Here is a 24,473-nt window from a genome sequence, read left to right on the forward strand (position 1 = left end):
TTGGAAGAATATTTGCAACAAACATGTTTTAATTTTAATATTTGGACTGAAATATGAATTTCACTCTCTGCCAGTTGAAATATTTCAACTGGTGGAAAGAATCTATTTTGTAGTAATCTAAACACATTACAATAATAATGTATTTGATTTTAATTTTACTGGCCATCCTGACATGAGCTCAAGAGCTGCCTGGTTATCCTTTTATGGAGGCTATGTTCTAATCTGTATTTGAATAAAGACTTTTTATTTTTCTTTTAGTAGTGAATAAGGGGTTAGGGTGGAGAGATTTCTAGCACAGCCATTTGCTATCAAGCTTTAGCACATAACTGATAGTGGAAAAACAAAATAGTGTAACAGAACCGGAGGTGGGGGGAGGGAAATGAGCAGCCAGTTTTTCGTTCCAGCAGACTCAACTAGCAGAAGAGAAAGATCTGGGGCTCATTGCCAGAGAAACATTTCTGAGTGTAAACATTTGAAGGCATCTTTAGAATGTCCTTATCATAGGAAGCCCCGAAGCTTTTGTACTCTGGAAGTTTTCAAGTCAGCAGCAGCTTGGCAAGCAACTATGGCAAAGAGACTTTTTAATGTGGATTTTTAGTACAAAGAAAACTAAAACCAAGCTGACCAGAAAGACTGGAATTTCAGCTCTCTCTCGCCCCCTCATAGGATTTCTCTCTCTCTCTTTCTGCAAGCCCTTTAAATCAGAGATTACTGGGTCAGTGACTTTCATTATCCCTCTTATACCAGTATCCTCTTGTCTTCAAGCTCCTGAAGGAATATTGCTACCTGTAAGTACCGTCTCTGTGTCCTCCCTCTCCTATTGAATATATTGTTGTATGAATTGAATGCTGTAGCGTTTATGCTTGTAGTATTAGTTAGTGCCTTTACTGAATGTTGCAACAAGGCATACAGACAATATTTACAGTATTCAGGATGAAAGATTCATTCTAATTTAAGATGGAAAAGAGGCATTAAGTTTACCACTACCTTTAAAGATTAGAAGCGAAAGATTCCAAGTGAATCATATTATCTTGAAATGCATTTTTTTTACTAATTGATATGTATTTCTAAACTGTCTTTATTCCACCACCAGTACATTAATAAAGCTTTATAATTTTATAATTTGTTACCTCCCTCTTAAAACTTAAAGGTTTGAATGTGTTGTTGAGCAAGGTTTCTTTGAATTTTCTTTTAAGTGAAACACAGTAAAAGAGAGAGAGATGTGGTAGCAAAACCTGAACATGCTTTTAATATTAATAGAAGTCAGAGTAAAACCCTTCAGATAGATATATTTGCTTTAGCTGGGAGACTGTGGGCTTTTAAAGCATATTTTAAGGATATATTTTATCTTGCAGTAGAAATGTGAGTTAAGTTTTTTAACATTTTTTTTTGGTTTGTATTCATATAGCTATCTTCTCTTGACTTGAATTCTACAGACGTTGATTTGTAATATTTTAAGGAAGTGCTTTGCTCTGCTCTTTCTTTGCGTTGATACAGAACTAATCTCCAAAATGCAACTTTCTTGTGTCTTGTTCAACTTCATTCCGTGTTGTGTTGAGATGCATTAATAAGCCAAGCTGCTGCTGCTAATTACACAGTACATCCTGAAAGGAGTATTCAAAAAATGTTTTGGTATTTATGATCTGGGGAGTCTATTAACTGAGCCAATGCTGCATAATTTTCTAGGTGCAATGAGCAAAATGCATCTCCAGTGCTACCATGTACCTAATATGTCCATATGAAGCACTGGCATTTGACCGTGCTCTACTGCTGCTGCAGCTGTGCTTAAGTAGTGAAAGAGCTCATGGTCTAAATTCACTTGTCCTCTTTCTTCTCTCTCTTATTCTAACAGTGTCCACTAATGTCCATTGTAGTTAAGGGTCTGTCAGCATTTCCATTATGATCCTTCCCTAACATTTTTAAGAGTTTATGATGGGGATGTTTTCACCCAGTACTCAAACATAGAACAAAAGCCTCTGCTCTAAATTCTTCCTGTGATCTTAAGTAAAACCTGTTTAGAAGTTAATTGAGTGCTCTGTGATTTAATACCAACTATATGAAGAAGTTGGTGGCTGCATGATCTCCACATGAAGACTGTAAAGCTGTTTAATTACTTCCCTCCCCTGCCTATGCAAAAATAGCAACCCTTCTCTTAAGGATAAAATGTGATACAAGTAGCTTAGAAACCGATTACTTTCTTGTATGGGGTGAATTTCTGCTGGAATAAGGGAGATATTCTTGATATTTAGGGAATTTTCCCAGAAAATAAATTCCCCACACTTTTATCCCCATTAGCTGTCTATAGTGTATGGAATGACTATATGCCAATGATATACAGTGTTGTGGAGATTTGGTTTGGATTTTAATCCTATATCTGAGGCCTTTCAGCTTTGAGACTTTTTTTCTACTGTGGGGATTTCTGTTCTACGCAGAAATAGGCAAATAATGCAGCAAAAAGTATCCATGGATATGAACCGAGGCGTATTCATTTAAAAATAACTTGTGTTCATATGTTGTATTCACTTTCTGCAGCAATTCAAGCGATCCACATAGTACACATGTTCACGGTAAGTGAATTTCAGCATTTACACCAGCTGTGAGCTCATCCAGTGAGGGGAAAAGAAACATTTGATCTGACCAATCACATCTAAGCAATACATTTAAAATAGTCATTTAAAGTAGTCATGACCAAATGGTCATTATTAGTTGAATAATGAATAAACTAGAAGAAGTTGTGCTCTGCTTGTGGATATCCCGTGAGCAGAAAGAGAAGTTAAATTGTTCACTGAGAATTATTCACTCAGCTCTATTTACCATGATCAGTGATTCTGCAGTAGCCTAATTTGCACAAGGATAACCTCTCCTATATACGGTTGTCTGTGGAACCAGTTATTGTAGGTAGGTGGTCTGTGTAGAACTGGATAGCAGCTCCTTCACAATTTGTAACATGAGCTCTCATGAACAATTCGTCTGCCTTTTATGCACCTTGGTGAAAAACCAGACTAGGCGTAATAAAATGTTTTATTTTGTCTATAGCTGCCATTATTGTGATGCCTGCAGCAGCATTTCAAATGGCTCTAAAAGCTGGCTGTGAAAATAAACTGCAGCTGTGTTCCATCTGATTTTCATATAATAGTATTCTCCAGCTGCCTAGAGCCATTGTGTGAATACATGAAGTTGGCATAGTGGAGATGCACTATGCAAACATCTTGAACAGTGAAGAAATTTATTTATATACAGTATATAAAAGATAGATACATTGCTAAAGACTGATGCATTACCCTTTTTTTCCCCCAAATTACCACATTTACCAGCCTGGAATAATTCTGATGAGAGACACCTCCAAAAAATATCAGCTTTAGAACACTTGCGTGTTAACAGTAGTGAGTATCCTATAAAGGGAGGCAGTGTTGTCTAGTGGTTTGAACAGGAAGTGAGCAGACCTGGACTCTATTCCTGACTTTCCTACTGACTTACTGTGTGACCTTCAAGCAAGTAACTGATCTGTGCTTCATTTTCTCCCACCCATGGAGTAGGAATAACAACACTTTAAGTTTCTTTGCAAGCAATCTGAGGTTCTCAAATGAAAGATGATGTATACATGCATAGTATTGTTGTTAATAATTGCAAATTCTGATTGACCTACAGAAGTGAATGCATTATTTCAAACAATTATTTAGTCTGTCATATCAGAATTACTTGCTTGAAGGTCACACAGTAGGCACATAGCATGATTGTAAAAACCCAGAGTGCCCAATATCCCTCCCTCGTCATAAGAATTGCCATCTTAACACAAAAGGAAGTGAGGGATCACACATGCTCCAGGATTTCATAATCCTTTAGCATGTTGAAAGGAAGTTCCAGACTGTCACTTAGTTCTAAAACAGGGATACCAGCAATACCAGTGGAGGGGCTACTTGCTTTTGTCACCAAAAGTGAAGCATGGCCCACTCTCTGATGATGGGACCCAGAATACCCCATTTTCCCCCAGGTTACTCTTTCACCTCTTACAAGAGGACCTATAATTACATACAAGATATAGTTGGGGAGAGAGTAGTTAGGGGGAGGTTTTAACTGAGTTTCAAACTTTCCAAAAAGTTTGGTGGGTGATCAGGAAATGGGCAAAGATTTGGAAAGATTCCTATTTCTCCCAAACTGATTTGTCCATCCCTACAAATGACCTTCCACAATAACATTATGCTCCCATTTGAGGGCAGAGGAATTCAGTCAGTGCATAATTCCACACAGATTAAAAAGGATGAAGGGAGAATAATGGGGAAAGTAATATTTTACCGGTGACACCAATCAAATTCTACCGGAAGCTGGAATATATAGTTTCCTTCAGACAGCTGTAAAGAAGATAAAGCTATATATCTGTGTATGATATTCACATTAAGGGGCCCTTGATTCCTAATGAATATATGTAACATGGGGGTATGAATGTTCAGAGAATGTTGCTTTCTATATGTGTAATGATTCTGAAAAACCATCCAGGGAACCTGTGTAAGAAAAGAGACCCAGTGAAACGGATTCGTCTTTACATTCCCAGCTTCTTGTGGGTAAGCTGTTTCTGTGGGGTTAAATGAAAAGAGGACAGAACCCTCCCAGTTACCTTCTCGTGGAAAATATTTACAGTATCCATGCAGTGGAATCCAGCAGTTAGAAATTAACTGTAGGAGTCAAATGCATTAAAACACAAGAGCTGATTTTAATTGTTGGTCTCTCCAATTATCTTTGGGATAATTCTCTTTTTAACAATGCAACCTCTATGTCTAAGTTTTAAAACTCTCTAGCAGTGAACAAATATGATGTAACACTTTAAAGAGAAATAATGCACTAAAAGGAGCTGTGTGGAAGACACAGTTTTGAGAGGAGGCAGCAATGGGTGTAACAAGCTTGTTAGTCTCAGTCAGAAACTATGACCTACTTAATCATAATGCCCTTTTAACAATGCACTGTTGACTGTATGGGATGCTGTGGGTTGGTTTTTTTTTTTTTAAGAGGGCTTAAAGTGGGTTGTTTAGATAAGTTTAAAGTATCTGTTCCTGATTTAGAGAACATTTTTTTCTATGTCTACCTTTTACAAAGTTCCAGGAGCTCTATTTGATGATGAAGAATGGAGCACTGCTCTCTGAGGAAGAGTCCCATCCAGTCCTTGGAATCTCTCATTGTTATAGTGGTAGAAATAAAAGGACTTTCAGGGCTTGTCTACACAGGGAAAAGCCCAGAATAGCATATTGCTTAGTGGAATACTTATTGCTAAATAGCTATTCTGTGTTAGATCCCTGTCTGGATGTTCTTAATCTGCCCTTGGTGTGCTTTGAGAGGTTTTGGTTAATCCACTTCTGAAGCAGACTAAGCACTTTTAGTGTAGAATAAAAGTGTCCATACACTTGTGGAATAGCGATTGAGCTTTAAATTCACACATTAACTATTTTCCAAATCCTTCCCCGTGAATTCCCCATTTAGACCAGCCATTAGGCTTCAACAAAGGACATTGAGATACGTACTGGAAAATACAGCCTCTCTTTCAAATTCTGTGATCCCTTCCTCTTTCCTTTCACTATTTCCCCATGCCCTCCTTTTCTATCACTCTCTCCCCCACCCCCCTCCATGCTGCATTCTGTTCTTCAGTTATATATATACTCTCCAGTATTGACAATGCTGCTTTCTTGGTAGAGCTATCACCCCAGACCCAGCAGGTTGTGGGTTTGAGTTCAAAAATGGGATTTAAGCTCGTGTGCTTATGACTGACATTACAGTGCAATAATACAAGGCTCAGCTATGCTTCAAATACGATAAGTCCAAGTTGTCCCCATTGCTATCTGGTGGCTGCCCTGGGAGAACTTTAAAGAGCCTATGATGCTATGTATAACTTTAGTGTTCAGACCAACGTTCCTTCTCTTGAACAGTCTAATGTCTTAGGCTTGTGCGACCTATTGCTGACTACAAAACAGTTGTGGTATTATACTGAGAACAATCAAGTCTGAAAATTAGTGACTTGAGAATTAATGCTGTCTGACAATTTCCCAATAAAAAATAAACTCAGGATACATTTTTAAACACTCCACAGTGGAGATCCTTGACAAAGTTCCTGTTGCTTTAGAAAAGCAATTATTATTTGTAGTTGGATGTCCTCAGTCACTGCTAGGATCAGGGAATTCCACAAACAATGAAGCAACCATATCTGTGTTTATCTTAGGGAAAATGGCAAGTTTTTAAGGGCAGCCGCTGTACTTCTAACTTCATTAAACACATGAAGAGTGTGAGAGAGACTTGAATTGAAATGGGTTTGCCTCCCCCTAGGACTACACATTATAAAACAAACAAATCCAAATAAGTACAGTAGAGTATAATTGGCAATATGCCATGGGAGAGGCCCAGAACCGAGCTATTATGGAAAGCAAATTCAGTTTTATCCTCAAATAGTGTAGCTTTGCCTGGGTGATGCACAATTTTTTTTCAGGAGACATTTTCATGGTGTTGTGTCAGGGTATGATATTCAGTAAATTGAGTAATTTAACAAACATAAAACAAGTTAAGTGTGGATGAAACAGGGAATCATTGGCATTTTTGGTGTTGCCTGTTTGTTATCATAACCCAGCCTTGTACTGATAAGCTGTCGTGCAAAAAGGGCAGGTCGTTTCCAGCTCTAGGTTCTGTGATCTAGGTCAGAGTGGCAATGGAGGGATATACAAGGATATATTGGATACAGTTTTCTGTCTTAGGGCTGTTTTCGCTGATTGAGAAAGAAGATTGCTATGAAATAATAATTAAAGCCCCATGCACTGAAATACTTATTGTCCTTTGATTTTTAGCTATGTCAAGTAACATGCAGGAGTTACATACACAGATAAGGGCTATTTGAAAAGGGGGAAAAAAGAGGGGTATTGTTCTCTAGCATCACAAAATGCAGTGAAAAAACTATGCTAAGTATCTGGTTTCTGTATGGCCTCTAATCTGTGTTTTGTGGTGAATGGGACTAGAACATTAAACAACAACTGGCCAGAACCGAGCTTGTGTTAATTGCATGGTCTAAGGTGACAGCTACATAATTTAGAAGCTCAGAGTCCCTGCCTTTGCCCCTGGCTAAGTTTTAACTAGTGTAATAATCTTTTTCTTTCCTAAAGGAATTTTAGGACTTATTTTGTTTTTTAAATTTCTTTGTTTTTTCCAATGTGGTTTTTTCTACTTTCTTTCTTAATATTGTTCATTACAAATAAACCAAGCCTACTTTTACCCTCTACCCACTCTTCCTCTCCCTTTAAAAAATACAATTGCTAAGTGAAAACTCCCAGGCACCCAGAGATTTTGTGGCCTGATCCAACAGGGCAGATCTAATGGCCTGATTCAACACCCACTGATTTCAGTCTTCGGCAATTAAAGTTCTTTTGTAGGGTATTTTGTACTGTAATTGGGAGCCATTGGGCCGATTTCTGATGTTACTTATGATGGGTTTTATACCAGTATAAATCCACTGAAGTCAATGTAGTTTGTCCTGATTTACATCAGATTAATTGTGATTAGAATCAGGCCCATAGAATGCACAAAGTTTTCTATACCATTCACAAGGCCTAAATAAGTAAGATCATGCAGGAATATTTCCTACAGATTCTTTTAAATTGCATATTGGTTTTTTAAAGACTGTCTTAAATCCACAATCAAACAGCAGGATTTAAGGCATTTTTGGGCCAAATTCTTCCCTCAGAACAGGTGCTTAGCTCCTGTAGTCTTCAGTGAGAGTTGAACAGGTGTATCTGAGGGAAAGATTGAGCCTTATTAAGTTTCCATAACATACAAGTTTGGAAGGATACTATGATATTTCAGATACACTTTTGTAGTGCCTGGAATGTATATTTCTAGCAAAGCTACACCTGGTAGCATTTAAGAATGGCACAATTTTTTAGGAGCAGACTGTTTCAAAATAATGTTTGGGCTCCTGTTGATTAGAGACAAGGCATCCTGCTTTTATGATGATTTTATGCACTGATTGCTCAAATGACTTGCAGTAATAATTCCCAGATTTAAAATTGGCCGTATTCTGAACAGAGAACATCAAGCTCAAGGCTCTCACGTTGATATCTTTCATTTTCATGCTTTTGTATAATGGAAAAGGATCCTTTTATGTCCTTTCATTTTGCAGTCACAGCGTAAGTGTCTGAAAAAAACGAAGTTACTGCTCTTAAAGACTTAAAGAGACAGCATTGTAATGAACAAAAGGGAGACAATGGCAGGAACATTGGGAGTGTATGTGTGCACTGATATAAGAGCAGTGCCTGTGTAACCCACACACCTTCTGGGTATGGTGCTGTGTCGCATCTAGTGGCACTGAGACCATCTAGAGAGAGAGATAAAATGAGTCTGCTCTACAGCCTTAGCTAACAGCCAGTTGGCTTTTAGCTCACGTGGTAGAGGCTCATGCACTAAGCTCCCCCGGTTCAATCCCAATCACCGACAACTGGGGTCTGTCAGTGTTACACCTGCAGGCACAGTTGGTTAAAAGAAGCCCATGACAGACAGTGATAACATCATCCAGCATTTCAAAGAGAAGAAGCCTCCTATCCCATACTTCTCCACACACTCTGCCCCTCACCCGCCCATAAAAAAGCCAAGTTCTTCACTCATATTTTCCAGGTGTAATGGGCAAAAACTGCCTAATTCTGATTAGCCCTCTTCCTGCACACACACACACCTCTTATATTTGACACAGGGCAACTAATTCTGCATGAGAACACATAAGAATGGCCATACTGGGTCAGACCAAAAGTCCATCTAGCCCAGTATCCTGTCATCTGACAGTGGCCAATGCCTGGTGCTTCAGAGGGAATGAACAGAACAGATAACCAGCAAGTGATCCATGCCCTGTTGCCCATTCCCAGCTTCTGGCAGATTTACCTGTGCCATTGCCCTGAATTTATGGAACAGTGTCCAAGAGCACAGAAAATAGATCAGCTCACTCTCAGTCAGAGTTAAGAAATACACGTAAGTATGATGTGGGTGAAAGCAGCATTATGACCCAGACTCTGGAAATGCTTCTTATCTGGAGATACGGTAGGACTTTCCACTTTTGCAGGCACACAGGCAGCACATAAAGTAAACAATAACGTTTCCAAACAATATCCGTTTTTAACTAATTCTCATAGTGCAGTCACACTGCCTAGGCTCTGATTCCATCATGTCTTGCAAGCTAAATAGTGTTGGGTTCTGTTAATAATACTTCAGGGGACACATCTATCAATTCATCCCTGTATCTCATTCTATCTTCTCTGTGGATTAAAAGAAAAGTTTTCAGTGTGAACCAATTACCCTGTTCGGTGTTGGGGAGCCCTGAGTTACTGGAGATGCCATCAGTTGGGTCAGATGTAAACCCTTGCAGTCATTGATAAAGTGCTACAGGATAGTTAATCACCTGGATCACCTGGATCGATCTGTCTTCAGCTGTCATTAAGACTGTGCCAATCACAACATGTCTGCCATTCTTCTCGCATTCTTGCCTTTCTTCTCCACGTTCATCCAAAATGTTTAACAATGTCATCTTCCTATCTTCTTGGAGGCCGACCAGGTGGTCTTTTCTGTTCTCGCGGGCACCACTCAATAATGATTGTGGTCCACCTATTGTCCGTGAACCGTGCTATGTGCCACCCATCATATCTTATTATATCTGCTTTCCATGACAATATCTTTCACACCGCTGCGTTCTCTAATCATTTCATTTGGGATACGATCCAGAAGGGAAATTCCCAACATAGCTTGTTCCATTACCCTTTCAGCTACCGACAACCGCTGTTCTTCTCTCTTCGTCATTGCCCACATTTCACTGCCATACAGCATGGCTGGCAGCACTGTTGAATTGAAGATATTTGTACGTGTGGTCTTGTTGATTTTTCCTTTGAGGATGTCCTTGATGGAATTAAATGCACACTATCCTGCCCGAATCCTTCGTGAGAGTTCTCTGTTCATGTCTTGGTGCATATTAACTTCTTGGCCCAAATATATGTACTGTTCTACTTCTTCAATTTCTTCTCCTGTTACCATTATTTAGGCTTTTCATAAGACGTCTGATCGCATATATATTTTTTTGCAATGGTTCATTTTCAGACTGACCTGACTGCTTTTCTTGTCGAGTCTTCGTAGCATGCTCTGCAGTTGGTTGGTGCTTTTGGCAATTAGTACGATGTCAGCCGTGAATCTGAGATGAGATAATCGTTCTCCGTTTATGTTGACACCACTCATCCAATTGATCTTGTTCATAACCATTTCAAGGCAGGCAGTAAATAGTTTCAGTGAAATCATATCTCCTTGCTTTACACCTTTCTCGATTGGGATGAGGAGGGGAGTTTCGAGGAGAGTAATGTCTGTTGTACATCCACTATTCGCTTCCTTCAAAAAACTGATGTACTGCGTGTTAATGCCCTGCTCTGCGAGCGCCTTTAATATTGCATTGAACTTGATGCGATCGAAGGCCTTTTCATAGTTGACGAAAGCAATGCACAGTGGGAGTTTGTATTCCTTTGCTCTTTCTAGGAGTTGGCTAAAGGTAAATATATGGTGGATCATGCTGAAATTTCTTTGAAACCCTGCCTGCTCTCTTGGCTGTTGTTCATCCAGACTCTGTGAGAGTTGGTTCGTTATCACCTTTGTAAAGAGTTTATAGATATGAGAGAGCAGGCATATAGGGCGATAGTTCTTAAGATTTTCTCGATCCATCTTGCTGTACAAGAAGGGGTAATTTGACTCCTTCCAGCTGGATGGTATTTTTCCTTCTTCGAGATATCGACTGAATCTTAAAGCGAGGGCCTTCCAAAGTTTTTCGTCTCCTGCAGAAATAATTTCTGACATTATTCTATCTTTGCCTGGAGCTTTTCCCTACTTCATCTGGTGTAGTGCGCTTTGGACTTCGCTGATGATTAATGGAGGGATAGTTAATGTTCTAGTCAAACCCAAATATCAGTAGTCATGCTCTTACTACCTAAACACCCTCTGTGTCTTAAGAAATTGGCAGCTTATCTGTAACTGGGCAAAGGTTTAGAAGGTGAGAAGCAGTCCCAGTTCTATAGTAGCTGTGCCTCTTTTATTCTGCATTGGCTTGCATAAATGAAACATTCTGTCTTTTGGCAGTCATTGCACAGCTCTAAATGTTGCAGCATGGCAGCACTTGTGAATGGACAAAGTGCGGTAGGAAAGGCCATGCTAGAGCTGGCATTATCTCTTCAACTCCCTCTGCAGACTACTGTCTACAGCCTAGAAGTTTCTCCTCAAGACTGAAGCCAGGGAATTATCTCATTCCACTCCTTGACCTACCCCTCCAACTGCCAATGTCCTCTAGCAAGGAGAGAATATGGCAATAGGGAAGATCCCTAATAGTCTCAACTATAGGTATGTTTAATTGCCATTTAAAGGCTGGGATGAGGTGTCATTCTAAGGATACCAGGATTACAGCTGATATACTCTAATAATTGGCATTGCAAGATACATGCCAAACTTCATCAGGTATCCAGATTAAATTATTAGCAATATCCATTACCCATCTGTGGAGGGTAATTTAATGCCTAATCCTGCAGCCCCTTACTCAGGTGAGTTATCCCATTAAGGGTTTGAATGACTGGGCTCCTGGGCTTTAATATCTTAGCTGTGGAGACTTTGTCTCCTTTTATTTTTCCATAAAGCACCATGTACGGTAGAAACAATTCAGATTAGTAAATAAATTGAAATCCCAAAAGATGTCCAGGTGGATTAAGTAGCTACTTAAATAAACTTCAAGTAAGTACATTTGGAGGGTTTTTTCCCTTCAGAACATGTTACAAATATACATAGTTATGAACAGAGAGAATATATTTCTATTCATGTCCTGAATTATTGCACTTATTATGGCGATTTATTTTTGTCCTGGGTTGCCCTTGTTTGTATGTGTTAGGAAATGCTGATTTGGAAACACCATGTGTAGGAACTGCAGATGGGAACTCAGGAAGTGAAACACACCATCTACAATGCTAGCTGGCTACCCATGATTAAATAAAATGTTATATGGATTTTTTTCTTGAAGAGAAAAGAAAATGTATTTTACAACATATAAACAGATCAGGAACTTGAGTGTGAATCAAAGGACTTTGCCCTACTTTCCTTCCTATAATTCAAGACATCCCAGAGCTTTTAAAGGAAATGTTTGTTTCAGCTGTCATCTAGGTGGGTGGTATGAGGAGTTGTGTCTATCTGCCTCTGTTATGGGTGAAAAGGAAACTAGTAATGTAGACTATTGCAACCATAGTTTTAACAGAGTAACTTGCTCATTCACTGTGATCATTCATAAAACTTCACTGCATATATTTCAGGTTGGATTTTATATTCTGTAAGTCAGAATACATTACTGCAATGTGCTTTTGGTTTTGGTCTTTCTTGGAGTTAAGCATTAGTTCACATTTGTAAAATCTGTTGCCAAAGTTTTGAAGATATTTTTCATGAAACTGTTAATCCTCTAATGATATAACGTGAAGAAAACCCTTCTAAGAAAAGGAAGACACTTGATTGACTTGCACTTATTGGGACATAAGGATAGAAAAAAGGTAGAGTCATATGCCAAGCCATTTTCAGTGCCAGTATATAAAAGCTTGACCTTGTCATTCTTAATATACAGCACAGTTGAAATGCAGACTATTTTAAAATACTTTGCAACAACATAAATCAAGTGTTCTCTAATCAGCTCAGCAAATTACTCGCCGCCTTGGAGTCAAAATCCAGACTAACTGTGAGTGAGTACAATTCTAGGGAAGCTAGTGGAGCTGTACTTACACTTGGTCTGAATTTGATGTGGTAATTTTTCTTATAACACCTTTTTTAATCCAAAAAGATGCCAACATGCTTTATAAATTAATGCTGTAACAAATCTTTGCCAACCAAATTGTCACAATTATCATATGTTGGATACCAGAGTCACTTGGAACGTCACATCAATAGTGGGCGTAGGATCATAGTAGGATCCTCCTAATATGAAAGCACAGAACTCCACCTCTTGAACTAAAGAAGTAGTTCCATGAATTGCTAGCTATATAGGGCCTATGACACACAGCTGAGCTGTCTGATTCCATCCAGTTAACTACTGACAATGTACCTACCATGCCACTGATTGGACTCGACAGGCAAACACTGCAGAGCACACTGGATGCAACGTTTGAAGTACACTATGAGGAGGAGGCTCATCAGCTCATTAGCTGTTATCATGGGTCTCACTGTTATGTGGTGAGATGGCGCTGAACCATATTGTGGTGATGGGACACAGCAGAGAAGAAATAAATATATTTGGAATCTGTTTCCGTTCCCAGGCAGGTCCACAGCCAGTCACATGTTTGTATACAAACTTACCTTTGTATGGGTTATGGAGGTGGGTAGGGGCATATCCTTGGTGCTTCCTACCCACGTTTTATTCAGACTTGACCAGGTTGGAGAATTTGTGGGGTTGGAATACAAAATGGGGAAGGGGTAGAAGGACCTGATACTATATTTATCACTTAGAGGATTTTAAGTCACTTCAAAAGATAGATGGGAGTTTGTATAAAATCTGTTTCCTATTGTTCATCAGTCTGTTCTCCAAGAGAGTAGAAGTGACTGCTGGTGATGTGACTGGTATATTTTGTCCAGGGATTTAGTGGGAGTGACTGTTGATTTATTTAAATTAGTTTTCAAGCTGGACAGCCTCCCTAAAAAACAGATCTCATACCTGAGAGAGAGAGTTTTGAGGAGAGGTGAAGTGAATAAGCAGGTTGATAGCCAAGAGTGAAAGTTTAAGTTCATGGCTGGCACTTTTTAACTTCTTCAGTAAATGAAGATGATCAAAGGGCAATGGGTAGGGACTCAGTGACCAATGCATACAATTATGGGACTAATGAAAAACTCTGACTGTCCCTCTTGCAAGTTTAAAGTTTAAACTCTGGTTGTACGTTCTTAGCCAGTTCTGTCATAGTTGGATTTTGCTGAAATAGTCTGATCCATGCATATAATTTAAGACCCAAACTGAAAGCTTTTAGGGTTGCAAATATATATTAAAACAAACAAACAAAACCCCACCACCCTTGAAATAGTCAAATGTCTTCTCTGAGTTGAGGTTTAGAGGGCCCAATTACTTAATCATGTGCCTAACATTCAGAATGTGAGTAGTTCCACTGAGGTCACATGCTTCAAGCTAGGCACATGCTTAAGTGCCTTGCTGAATTGAGGCTAAACTACTATTGGTTTCTCAATAAAATATAAAGCCAGACTGATCAGTCTACTGGGAAACACTTTAGCAAGGACTTAACTGTTGACATTAAGGGAGGAATTGAGGCAATGAGAGGTCCACAGTTCTGGATTTTTATCATTTTGGTGGCAGTACAATTTTCATTACTTTGGACATTCTGTATAAATAGGGGGTGAGAGTATTAGAAATTTCTCATAGAAACAAGGAATCTCTGTCAGAACCTGTAGCTCTACCATCATGGAGATGTTTAAGAGCTTATCAGATTTAAAATACTGTCATTCTCTAAACTTTGTGAAACATCTTTGATTAGTTTGGGAAATTTTAACTTCTGCTTTCAGGTGTTAAGGAGAAGAGGGTCAACTAAGCACCTAGCTAGATAGATGGACTTTTTGACATTAGAAAGACTGTTTTTTCCTGAGAAGAGTATGGCTGCTTTTTAAAAAAGGTCTTTCATTTATAAATGTGTCATTCAAAGAACCACAGGCAAAATGAACTTACTGGTACTCAGTTTATCCACCTCAGAAGGATGAAGATTAACTAAGAGCTTTAAGAGACATCAAGTAATTTTTATTTCCTATTGTTTGTTTTCACCGACATATTTGAAAAGAATTCATTTTCTCTGTAGATACTTCCCTTTTCCATTGATAGATTGATTGTATCAGCCTCTTCTCAGTTTTGACAGGCACAGCAACAACAATTTTAATGTTGTAGTACAACATCATGCCCTATACTTATGTTCATGCTCCAGTTAACCTGCTACGGCAGAGCCAGCGTAGGGAGAATAAAGCATTGGGTCTTGGTAGAGTCTATTAAATTGGAGGCTAGTGATTTTTTTTTCAACATACCATTGCAATGCAGTAGTAGATTTAATAAACAGGCAGCTTCTCCCCCCTGCATTCAGATATATTGAATCTGGAGAACTATTTATATCTCCATTTGGAACCTACTTAGCTACTGTCTTGATACACCAGTCAGACTAGACTCCAATTCAGTCTTTCATAACTGTGTTGGTGCCACAGTGCTAACAGTAGTAAAGAGTAGTTGTATATAGGATTCTATACATACTCCAGATTTAATGTATGTTCACTTCAAGTCAGCGGAAACAACTCAGAATTCATAAAAGGAGCAGATCTGTTGAGTGAGATGGTGTCATTTTTAAATAGTCCATTTTTTGACACGAACTGCAATTGTGGGACTGATGAAAGATCTCTTTGCCTGTTTTTTCAATAGATGCTCACTGCTTCATGCCATTTTTTCCTCTCTCTTTTGCAGGATTAGCAGACATTTAAAGCACTCTGAAAGCACAGCCATCATTTTGGTCACGACTGATCAACGGGTTTTATTAAAATCCAAGAACACTTTGAAAGGCGCCCTTGTCCAAATTTCAGTCACAAGGACACATCTTAATAGAATACATACAGTACATTATTGCCTGTGACTAAAGTTGTTTGCCTTGATTATATGGTGAAACTCTGCTGGAGAACGAAGAGAAGACCTCTTTTGTTTAGGACTTTTACTAGTTAAAGGGAACTGGATTTCCCTAATAATATGAAGCCTTTTGAGAATAGATGTTTGTTTCCACTGTTCGCCGTTATCCTGAGATGCGTCTGCTCCTCCTTCATCAGTGTCAACCTTGGGGTGAAAGTGATGAAGGGCCAGTCTGTCTTCCTGACAGAAGATGACCTGCAGTTTTCCATCCCCAGAGAGAAAGATGCTTGCAAAGTGGAAGTTGTGATTAATGAGCCAATAACACAGAGAGTTGGGAAACTAACTCCTCAGGTATGTGGGATCAGAATTTTACTGCACTGTTGTCTCTTTGGTAGTGTGTGTATGCGCGTGTGTCTTAAAGGACGTGAAATACTTTTATTGTAAGGAACAGTCATCTGAAAGGGTGGGGTAGTCATTAACAGGCATAGTAATACAGCGCCTTTGTGAGTGAGATTTAATTTTTTATTAAAAATAGCTGGTTGGATGAGAATTGTATCCCTAGTGCTGAAAACATTTTGTTCATGAATACAGTAACACCTGCACATGAAGGTGGAGGTGACCAGTATCTGGTTTCCACTGTGATGAACTAAATCAGCAGCTCTTTCAAAACTTTCTGTTAGGAGCCAGTGTGTAGTCTACCAGCTGCTTGTTTGTGTTTAGTGAGGGTAGCCAGTGTCCCTAGGGCGATGCAGAGAAGGCTAAAACTCTTTACATTGTAGTCATGCAGTCACTACATTGGGAGCAATTAAAAAGTAATCATCATGTACATTAAGCACATTGCATATAGTGTTACTTGTTCTGCTTCTCAACGACCAGATTACTAACAGATGGGAAATATATAAAATGATTTTGTTTTCTCTTTTAATGTCTAATATGTAGCAACATCAAAGTGTACTTCATGTACCACTTTTCATCTAATCTTTCTGGTAAATTTCATCATCTGAGTTTATTAGAAAGAAGCTATTGGTAGTAATAAGCATGGACAAACTGGCACTGATAAAAGATGAATAGATGGAAAACAAACCATAATCAAACCTTATTTACCCCCAAGATTTGAGAAGGTAGGGTTAACTTTAATATATGTATAATCTTCTCCTTGCTTCCTGGTTTTGCAAGCAGAAGTATCAAACTACCCAGAGTAAATCTCTTTTTCTTGAAGTATCTGTGGGCTGGATAACAATTTTTTCACACCAGAGTTGCTTATCTAAACTGAACCAAAACTTTGAGAGTTACATTTTGCCTCTAAGAGCCTGTGCATGCGCAGACTGTAAGGGCAAGGGGAGAAGTCTGGAGTAGTGGTGCTTGGGGTATTACTCCTGTACGTGCTGCTCCCACTACAGCTTCTTTGTGCCACTCGGGTGACTCAAAGGAGTTGTAGAACTGGTTTAACTGCTCAGGGAGGATTCCCCCAGTGTGGAAAAATCCCTATGTGGTTCAGAGACCCTGAATTAGCTTCTACATGCCCCTCCTTTTGGACCCTCTGATGCTGGGGGCACGTGTAGGAGAAAAGAGGGGAGTGGCCAGGACTTCTCTATGCCCGAGTGAATCCCCCAGGGCTGGAGTGGCTCCTTGAGAAACAGGCAGCTGGGTGAAAGTTAGAGCAGACCTAAAGATGTTGTAACTTACTTTGGGGGCTGCCTGAGTCCATTGGCTCCAGGGAGTAAAGGGAACATAATGCAACCCTGAGCTGCATTCCTACCCTGAGCCGTACCAAGCACCAGATTGGAACCACGTCTCCAGGAGCACTGGGAATGTGTATTCACCACAACCGTACTTCTTGGACACCTGGAAAACAGAGCCAGAAGCTGTCCTCTCACCCGCACCTCCTCCTCTTCCTTCAGTGGCCAGGGCCCTGCTCATAAGGCCTTCTGTTCTAGGGAGGTGGCAGGGGCTGCTGTTCTACCTTGGCTACTTGGAGGAGGCAACAACCAAAGCAAGACGTCTTCCTCTCCAATCCCCCAGCATCCAGAGGAGCTGGGAGGGCACCCTCTTGGACTGGTGAAGTGGCCCTCCTTATCAACAAGCAGCAGGGTGGCACTCTAGGGTAGTAGCAGCACCAACAGGGCCTCTTGGGTCTAGTCTGGTGTGAAGGGGCCTGCTCTGCTTTGCTGTTGGGTTTGGAGCCACATAGTTTAATCCTTGACTCTAGTCTCTGTTGCTCTTCCTGTTGCTGGAGCCTGTCTGCAAACTCAGGCAGATGTCACTGCAACACTTCCACTCAGCTCATGTTTTCAATCTATTATTTGCAACCATTAGGGCTAGAAACTTTTAAAATGAAAGCTTTTAATCTAATCCTGTGACCTTGGGAGGCAGAGTCCTAGGCACTGGCCTCAAGTGTTAACCTAACCAGAGTAAAGGTATTAAGCTAGCCCATGGCTGGTGCTGAGCATGCTCTGTCAACCAGGAAATGCTGCAGTCAGAAACTGTCTCTAGTCTGATATGGTTTATTGTCATTAAAGTGAATAATGTGCTAGGAATGTGTGACAATTTAATTATAAATTGTAATTGAAAAGCACTTGAAGTGGAAAAAATAAAGCTAGACAGTAATTAGGAAAAGATTTAGCTCTCCTTTGTTTTACTTAGGAAATTTATAGACAATTACAGTTGCCTGTTTGTATAAAAGGAAAACATATTAGGAAACATAAAACAGATGTTTCTTTTAGCAAAGCAGATTGTGCCTTTATTTTATAATCACTATCTATCAATGGTAGGAGGATTGTGTAGAAAGGTCCTTCATTTTTTTTTAAAATCTCTCTTGTTATCAGTTAAGAACAAGAACTAATGATGTCTTGTAAAAATGTTTATTCATAAGCTAAACCTTATCCTCTGGTGCATCACACAGCCTAAAACCAGAGATGCATGATGAAAACTGCGTTCTCAGACTCTGAGGCCAGATGCTCAACCTGTGTTGATCAGTGTAATGCCATGGATTTTGAAGGAGCTACATTGATTTACATCAGCTGAGAAGCTGACCCTTAATGTACAACATTGAACTGTGGAGAGCTAGCATGCAGGATGGGTTTTTTTTAAATTATACACTATGCAAATTTGTTGTTTAGGCAAACGGTCCTAACTTCAGCTGATTTGAGAACTTCAATTAACACTTTCTAGTTTACTAATTAAAATAATATTTAAATATCATTCCACTCAATAATAGAGAACATGTATTTCACAACACTTTGATTAATGTTAATATGTTAACCAAAGTCATCACTGAAAAGGAAAGAGAAAGGCAGGTTAAGGCTGATAAAGTTGTTCACTGTTATGTTACGTACGGAAAAATCACAAGCCACCCTTTTAGGAGTTGCTTAGTTTTTCTTAGGGCTAGTCTACACTTACCAGCCGGGTCGACGCGGTGAGTTCGACTTCTCGGAGTTCGAACTATCGCGTCTAATCTGGACGCGATAGTTCGAACTCCGGAAGCGCCGCGGTCGACTCCGGTACTCCACCACTGCAAACGGCGGTGGCGGAGTCGACCTTGGAGCCGCGGACTTCGATTCTGCGGCGTCTGGACGGGTGAGTAGTTCGAACTAGGGTACTTCGAATTCAGCTACGCTATTCACGTAGCTGAACTTCGTACCCTAGTTCGACCCCCGCCCTTAGTGTAGACCTGCCCTTAGACATAGAAGAGAGATTCGAAAGAACAAGAGATTCATACAGTAGCGTAGGCAGCACATTTCACACAAGCTGCTTCCACAGAACTAAAAGGTAGAACATTTGTTGCAACAATGAATCTGGTTTGATTATTTCCAGGATACTGTAGCCAGTTAAATTTATCTTAACCCAGATGTATCTTCTTGGAGAACAAATTAACCCTTTAGTTACTGGACTAAAATATTATTCTCTGCTGTGCACTTGTCTATGAAAATTGAAGTCGGGATATATTTGAAGACCCCCAGAAACAAATGACAGTTACCACCTGGCTTCAAGTCAACAAGAACAACATGCAACAGAAATTCACATTATATTTTTAAATGTTGAAAACCTGTTGCAATGTAAATACTTTCATAATATAAAATAATGTAAATTCTAGTTTTGTGGAATTTACTGAAAGAAACAAAAGGCAGTATTTTCATCCAGCATTAGTTAATGACTAGTCTATTATCAAAGGGTTGACCTATTGCTGAATGCTGAAGAGCTGCTGCTTTTGATTATGGAAGGCCCAATACTTTTAGGGGAAAGTTGCCTCCTGTGATAGATACACTGGTGACAGGCATCTTTGTCTTCACATCAGGCATTAATTCAGCAAAGCATTTGAGTAATGTGCGTGAATCTATCATTATTCTGCAAACCACTCAAGCACGTCCTGTCAATGGAATTTAAGTGCGTGCTGCTCTGACTGAAACTAACATGTAGTTATTCTTTTTAAAATTGTAGAATACCAGTAGCCCCTTGGTGCCCAGTATTTCTTTGCTTCTTTTGCTAACTCTGTACCACAGTTCAGGGCAACTGCACCTGCATTTCCTCTAGTAGTCCAGCCAGGGCACTTGCTCTCAGGCTTCCAGCTCCCCAGCCATTGCCTTTCTGGGTGGAAATACATGTTTCTCTCCTTTCTGACTGGCATATTTCCAGGCTGCACAGTTCCCTGCCTTCACTGTGTATTTCCCAGCACAGACAAGATGCCCAAGGACACCTGCTTGCTTTTCCTTCAGAAATGGTTAACAGATGTAATTGCTACAGTTATAAAGAACCACACAGTACTTCCTACGCAAGCCTACTTCATTCTTAAGCTAATATATACAAGGAACATTCTGATAACATATTTGTTGACATTACTAAAAAATTACAGAGAGCTTAGCAGAATTAACCCCAACCCTAACACGGAGTCCTCCAACCTTCCACCCAAGGGGAGTTCTTGGGATTACCAGTTTATCACAGTTTCAGTTCAAATGCATTATGCTCACAACATGTTTAACTCACACTTTATATGGTTTGGGGGTCTTTGAGAACAGGTAGCTCCTACACAATGGGTATCTTCAAAAGGTTGGCTATGGAGGGGAGAATTTGCATTCCTCTCACCCCAAGATATTTCCTAGGAAATCCATTACACACTTATTGTTCCAAAAAAAACCAACCCTGGATGTTCCTAATACCTTCCAGAGTTTGCATTAATCTTGTCTTTCTGATAAAGTTCCATACAATCTCATAATGATGTATAAACTTTTGCATTTCTAATACAATGACCTGCAAAGATGGTCAACTTAATTCAGCGAAGTTTGATTTTTATTCAGTGAAGTTGGTTCAGGATGTGGATACTCTGTCACACACTGAACAACCAAAGTCTGACTCCGGTTTTGTAGAAACAAAATACAGATTAAAAAGTGTGCTTTGTTCTAAGAACACTTCTCTGACAATCAGAGAACAGAAGAAGGAAATGCTGGAACCTGACATTCTTGACAGCACTTACCTATCTATTCTTTCCATCTCAATAGGTATTTGACTGTCATTTCCTTCCTAATGAAATCAAGTATACTCATAATGGCTGTCCAATTTTAGATGAAGACATGGTCATGCTTAGGCTATACAGGTAAGCAGCACCGAAGCATTATGCATTATTATCACTAGTAAAAACAACTGTTTTTCATGAAGAAAAAGCAGTCCATTTTTCAGGCAAATAAAAATTCTTCCATTTATATCTGCAGTAACTACTTATGTTAAGGCATTATTAACCAATAACCCATGCTGTAATCTATTTATACTATTATCTGTCAAAATATATATGAGAAACACTCTGATAATATATTTGTTGACATTACTAAACATTGGTTTATTTGTATACTACAGAAACTAACTGATTCTTCCTTTTACATACTGACAACAGCACTTACAAAGAGCATCACATTCTCAAAGTGCTGCACAAACATTAAGGGTCAGATTCTGCTACCTTTACTCCCACTGAGCAGTGCTTTCCTCCACAAGTAATCCCTTTGACCTCAATGGGATTTTTTGTGGAGTAAGCGAGGAAATGACAATCAAGCCATAAATAATTCTCATGATCCCTCTTTAGATATCATTTTGTCTTGAGAGTTTATGCCCACTGGATTCTGCTGTATCAGGGCCTGAAATAATCTCTGGTATAAACTAGAGCAGCCCCTTTGTGCTTTAACGGCACAGAATCCCCATTGTGCCATTCACAACAGGTCTATCCCTGTCCTTTCCACTGGGGCTTTAAATAATTTGTTCTCCTTTTTTTTTTAAAGGAATATATCAAACTTGCCTGCTGCCACTCTACTACATTCTGTCTATTTATGGCACTTAGGTTCTCGGATATGATGGTAATTGGGGCAACATACGTTTTTAATATATTTATCCTCACAACATCACTATGAGATAGTACAATACTATTAACCCCATTTGACAAATGGAGAACTGAGGCAGAAAGGCTAAGTAACTTTCCAAAGGTCACACAGGAAGTCTGCAGCACAGCAGAACCTTCCAAGACCCTAGTCCCCTAATCATTGGACAATCCTTCTTGTCCATGCCCCAAAGGAATGGCGTATAGGAATTGGAGTGGATTAAAGTGCCAGGAATGAGGGGAATAGAATGTTTCCCTTGATGGAATCAGTAAGAATGTCATGGTTCAATATAGGCTCTGTATTTTACCACCTCTCTCTTTGCTTGTCACTTTCTCTTCCTTGGGTGAGCTCCACTGACTCCTCCTCCCATCCTCCCTGAGATTCCAGTCTTTTAGAGTCCTGTGTCCATTTTGATGTTAAAGGTGTGATTGTTTATCACATCAGATGTGCAGGTCTAACTTCCATAACATGTGATCAGTATAATGTTAGATCACATGATCCATCTTAGAGGAAGACAGATCAATGAGATGATGATACAGGGTTTCTAACTGATCTCATTAGTATGTACAGAGGAGATACAGGAAGGCACAGCCAGATGGCAAGAGCTACAAAGAAGATTTGTGGATCATCAATAGCAATGATGTGTGAAGAAACAGAGCAGAAGCCAGTATTGGAAGAGGAAGAAACTGAAATAGTGGTGTAGGAGTGGGGAAAAGAGAGAGAAATCAGGTCCATGAGATAAGTGGAACAAGTTCATGGGGAATTTTGAACTAGATCCTGAAATAAACAGGGAGTCAGTGGAGTCTGACAATGAGGGTAGTGTGATCACATTTTTTATACGTGTGAAAAGGTAGGCTGCAATATTCTGCACCTTCTGGAGTCTGGAGAGCTAAAATTTGGAGATGCCTCAGAGAAGGGAGTCGAAATAATCAAGGTGAGAAGGCACTTATAAGTTTCAGCTGTGGTAAATCTGAAGAAGTGGCATACACTGGCAATGTCATGGAGATGGCATGTAAATAGGTAGCATTCCTACCCTGTGTTTTCTAGCATAGTGCACATACAATGGCTAGGGTGCAAACTCACTCATGCATTTCTGGGAACACCTTTATAGCTCACCTACATGACAGCAGCCATAAAATTCCCTGAGCTTGGTTGTTCCCACTGTTGTTTCCTGAGACACCTTTGTCCTGGCCCTAAATTCTATATGCCTTATAAGACAATCAAATCCTTCATTATCCTGGATTCCAACAAATAAAAAGAACCTGGTTTGGGATGAGTCCATGGAAATAACTCTGCACCTCCAAGCCAGAGCCCTCAATACCACGGTGAGTCAGGAGAAAAGCCCTGAAGCTCTATCAGGGTCATAAAACTTGACCACCTAGTTATGTGGTGACAAGGAAATGTGCAGAAATGGGGAATTTCAGAGTTGAGGATAATGCTGAGTTCACAGGAAATGGAGGGAAGTTGGAATGACATATTACTAATTATTTTTTATCCTCGACAGATTTACAGAAACTGAAACATTCACAGAAACGTTCATCCTTGAAGTGCAATTACTTGAGCCAGATTGCAATATCATCAAAATGAGCACCAATGTGCTGGAGGTCCCTGAGTTTTATGGCCTGTCCAGGGAGATTGACAAGAATGTGCTCACTTTTGACTATGACAAGAAGACAAACCTGGAGTGCACCATCAGACTGGCCTTTTTAGAAACTCTTCTACCAGCCCATGGTCAACTTGTCATTGGAGAACCTCAGCAAGAAGAGCCTCGTGGAGATCAACCTCATAGCTTCTTCCCTAGATCCAGTATGATATGCTTTAATTGTTGTATTAACAACATTTACAAAAGCAACAAAGAATCCTGTGGCACCTTATAGACTAACAGACGTTTTGCAGCATGAGCTTTCATGGGTGAATACAGGATATTTGGAAGTGGGTATTCACCCATGAAAGCTCATGCTGCAAAACGGTTGCTAGTCTATAAGGTGCCACAGGATTCTTTGTTGCTTCTACAGAACCAGACTAACACGGCTACCCCTCTGATACTTAACATTTACAAAGAGAGTAGACAGAATGCCTGCCACAATAGTTTCCTTCATATGCATTGCTAAGATCTGTTACTTAAAATGGATGTGGTGATGCAACTAAGAGTCAGAAAGAGCAGGAGGATATTAGGGATAAAATGGAAGTTAAGGGTGCTCAGTCCTCCAGGATTGGCTATGTCTTTGTCTGAAGATCTACAATAAAGCTACTAGGCTTTGGGCATAGTATTGTTGGATTAATATCTGAGCCAGAATGAAAGGCTAACTTGACAAGAAACACAACAAAGAAAGTGAAGTTGGAGCTGGAAAAGTCAGTCAACCCAACACAATTGTTTAGGGAGAGAGAGAGGAGGGAAAGGAGTCCTATGCTATGTCACATGGCCCTTTTATGGCACTTTTAGCTGAGCTACATTGAGCTTT

At 39.7% G+C, this 24,473-nt stretch overlaps 1 protein-coding gene across 8 annotated transcripts in view; it reads left to right on the plus strand.

Moving 5' to 3' along the window:
* The first annotated feature begins 573 nt into the window (after positions 1–573).
* FREM1 (FRAS1 related extracellular matrix 1) overlaps positions 574–24,473 on the plus strand; it is a 102,902-nt gene continuing 79,002 nt past the window's right edge. For 7 of the 8 annotated variants that reach the window (XR_005600612.1, XM_039545100.1, XM_039545101.1 and 4 more), the window contains exons 1-4: positions 655–788; positions 15,500–16,006; positions 21,148–21,242; positions 23,516–23,817. Coding sequence is in view for 7 of the 8 variants with exons in the window: in XM_039545100.1 (XP_039401034.1) it covers positions 15,776–16,006; positions 21,148–21,242; positions 23,516–23,817 (628 nt within the window). In the remaining variant the exon portion in view is untranslated. Of the gene's footprint in view, positions 789–15,499; positions 16,007–21,147; positions 21,243–23,515; positions 23,818–24,473 lie in introns of all 8 variants that reach the window. The other variant, XM_039545102.1, reaches the window with a different exon arrangement.

This window comes from Mauremys reevesii, linkage group 6 (assembly GCF_016161935.1).
Source record: "Mauremys reevesii isolate NIE-2019 linkage group 6, ASM1616193v1, whole genome shotgun sequence".
Taxonomy (NCBI): domain Eukaryota; kingdom Metazoa; phylum Chordata; order Testudines; family Geoemydidae; genus Mauremys; species Mauremys reevesii.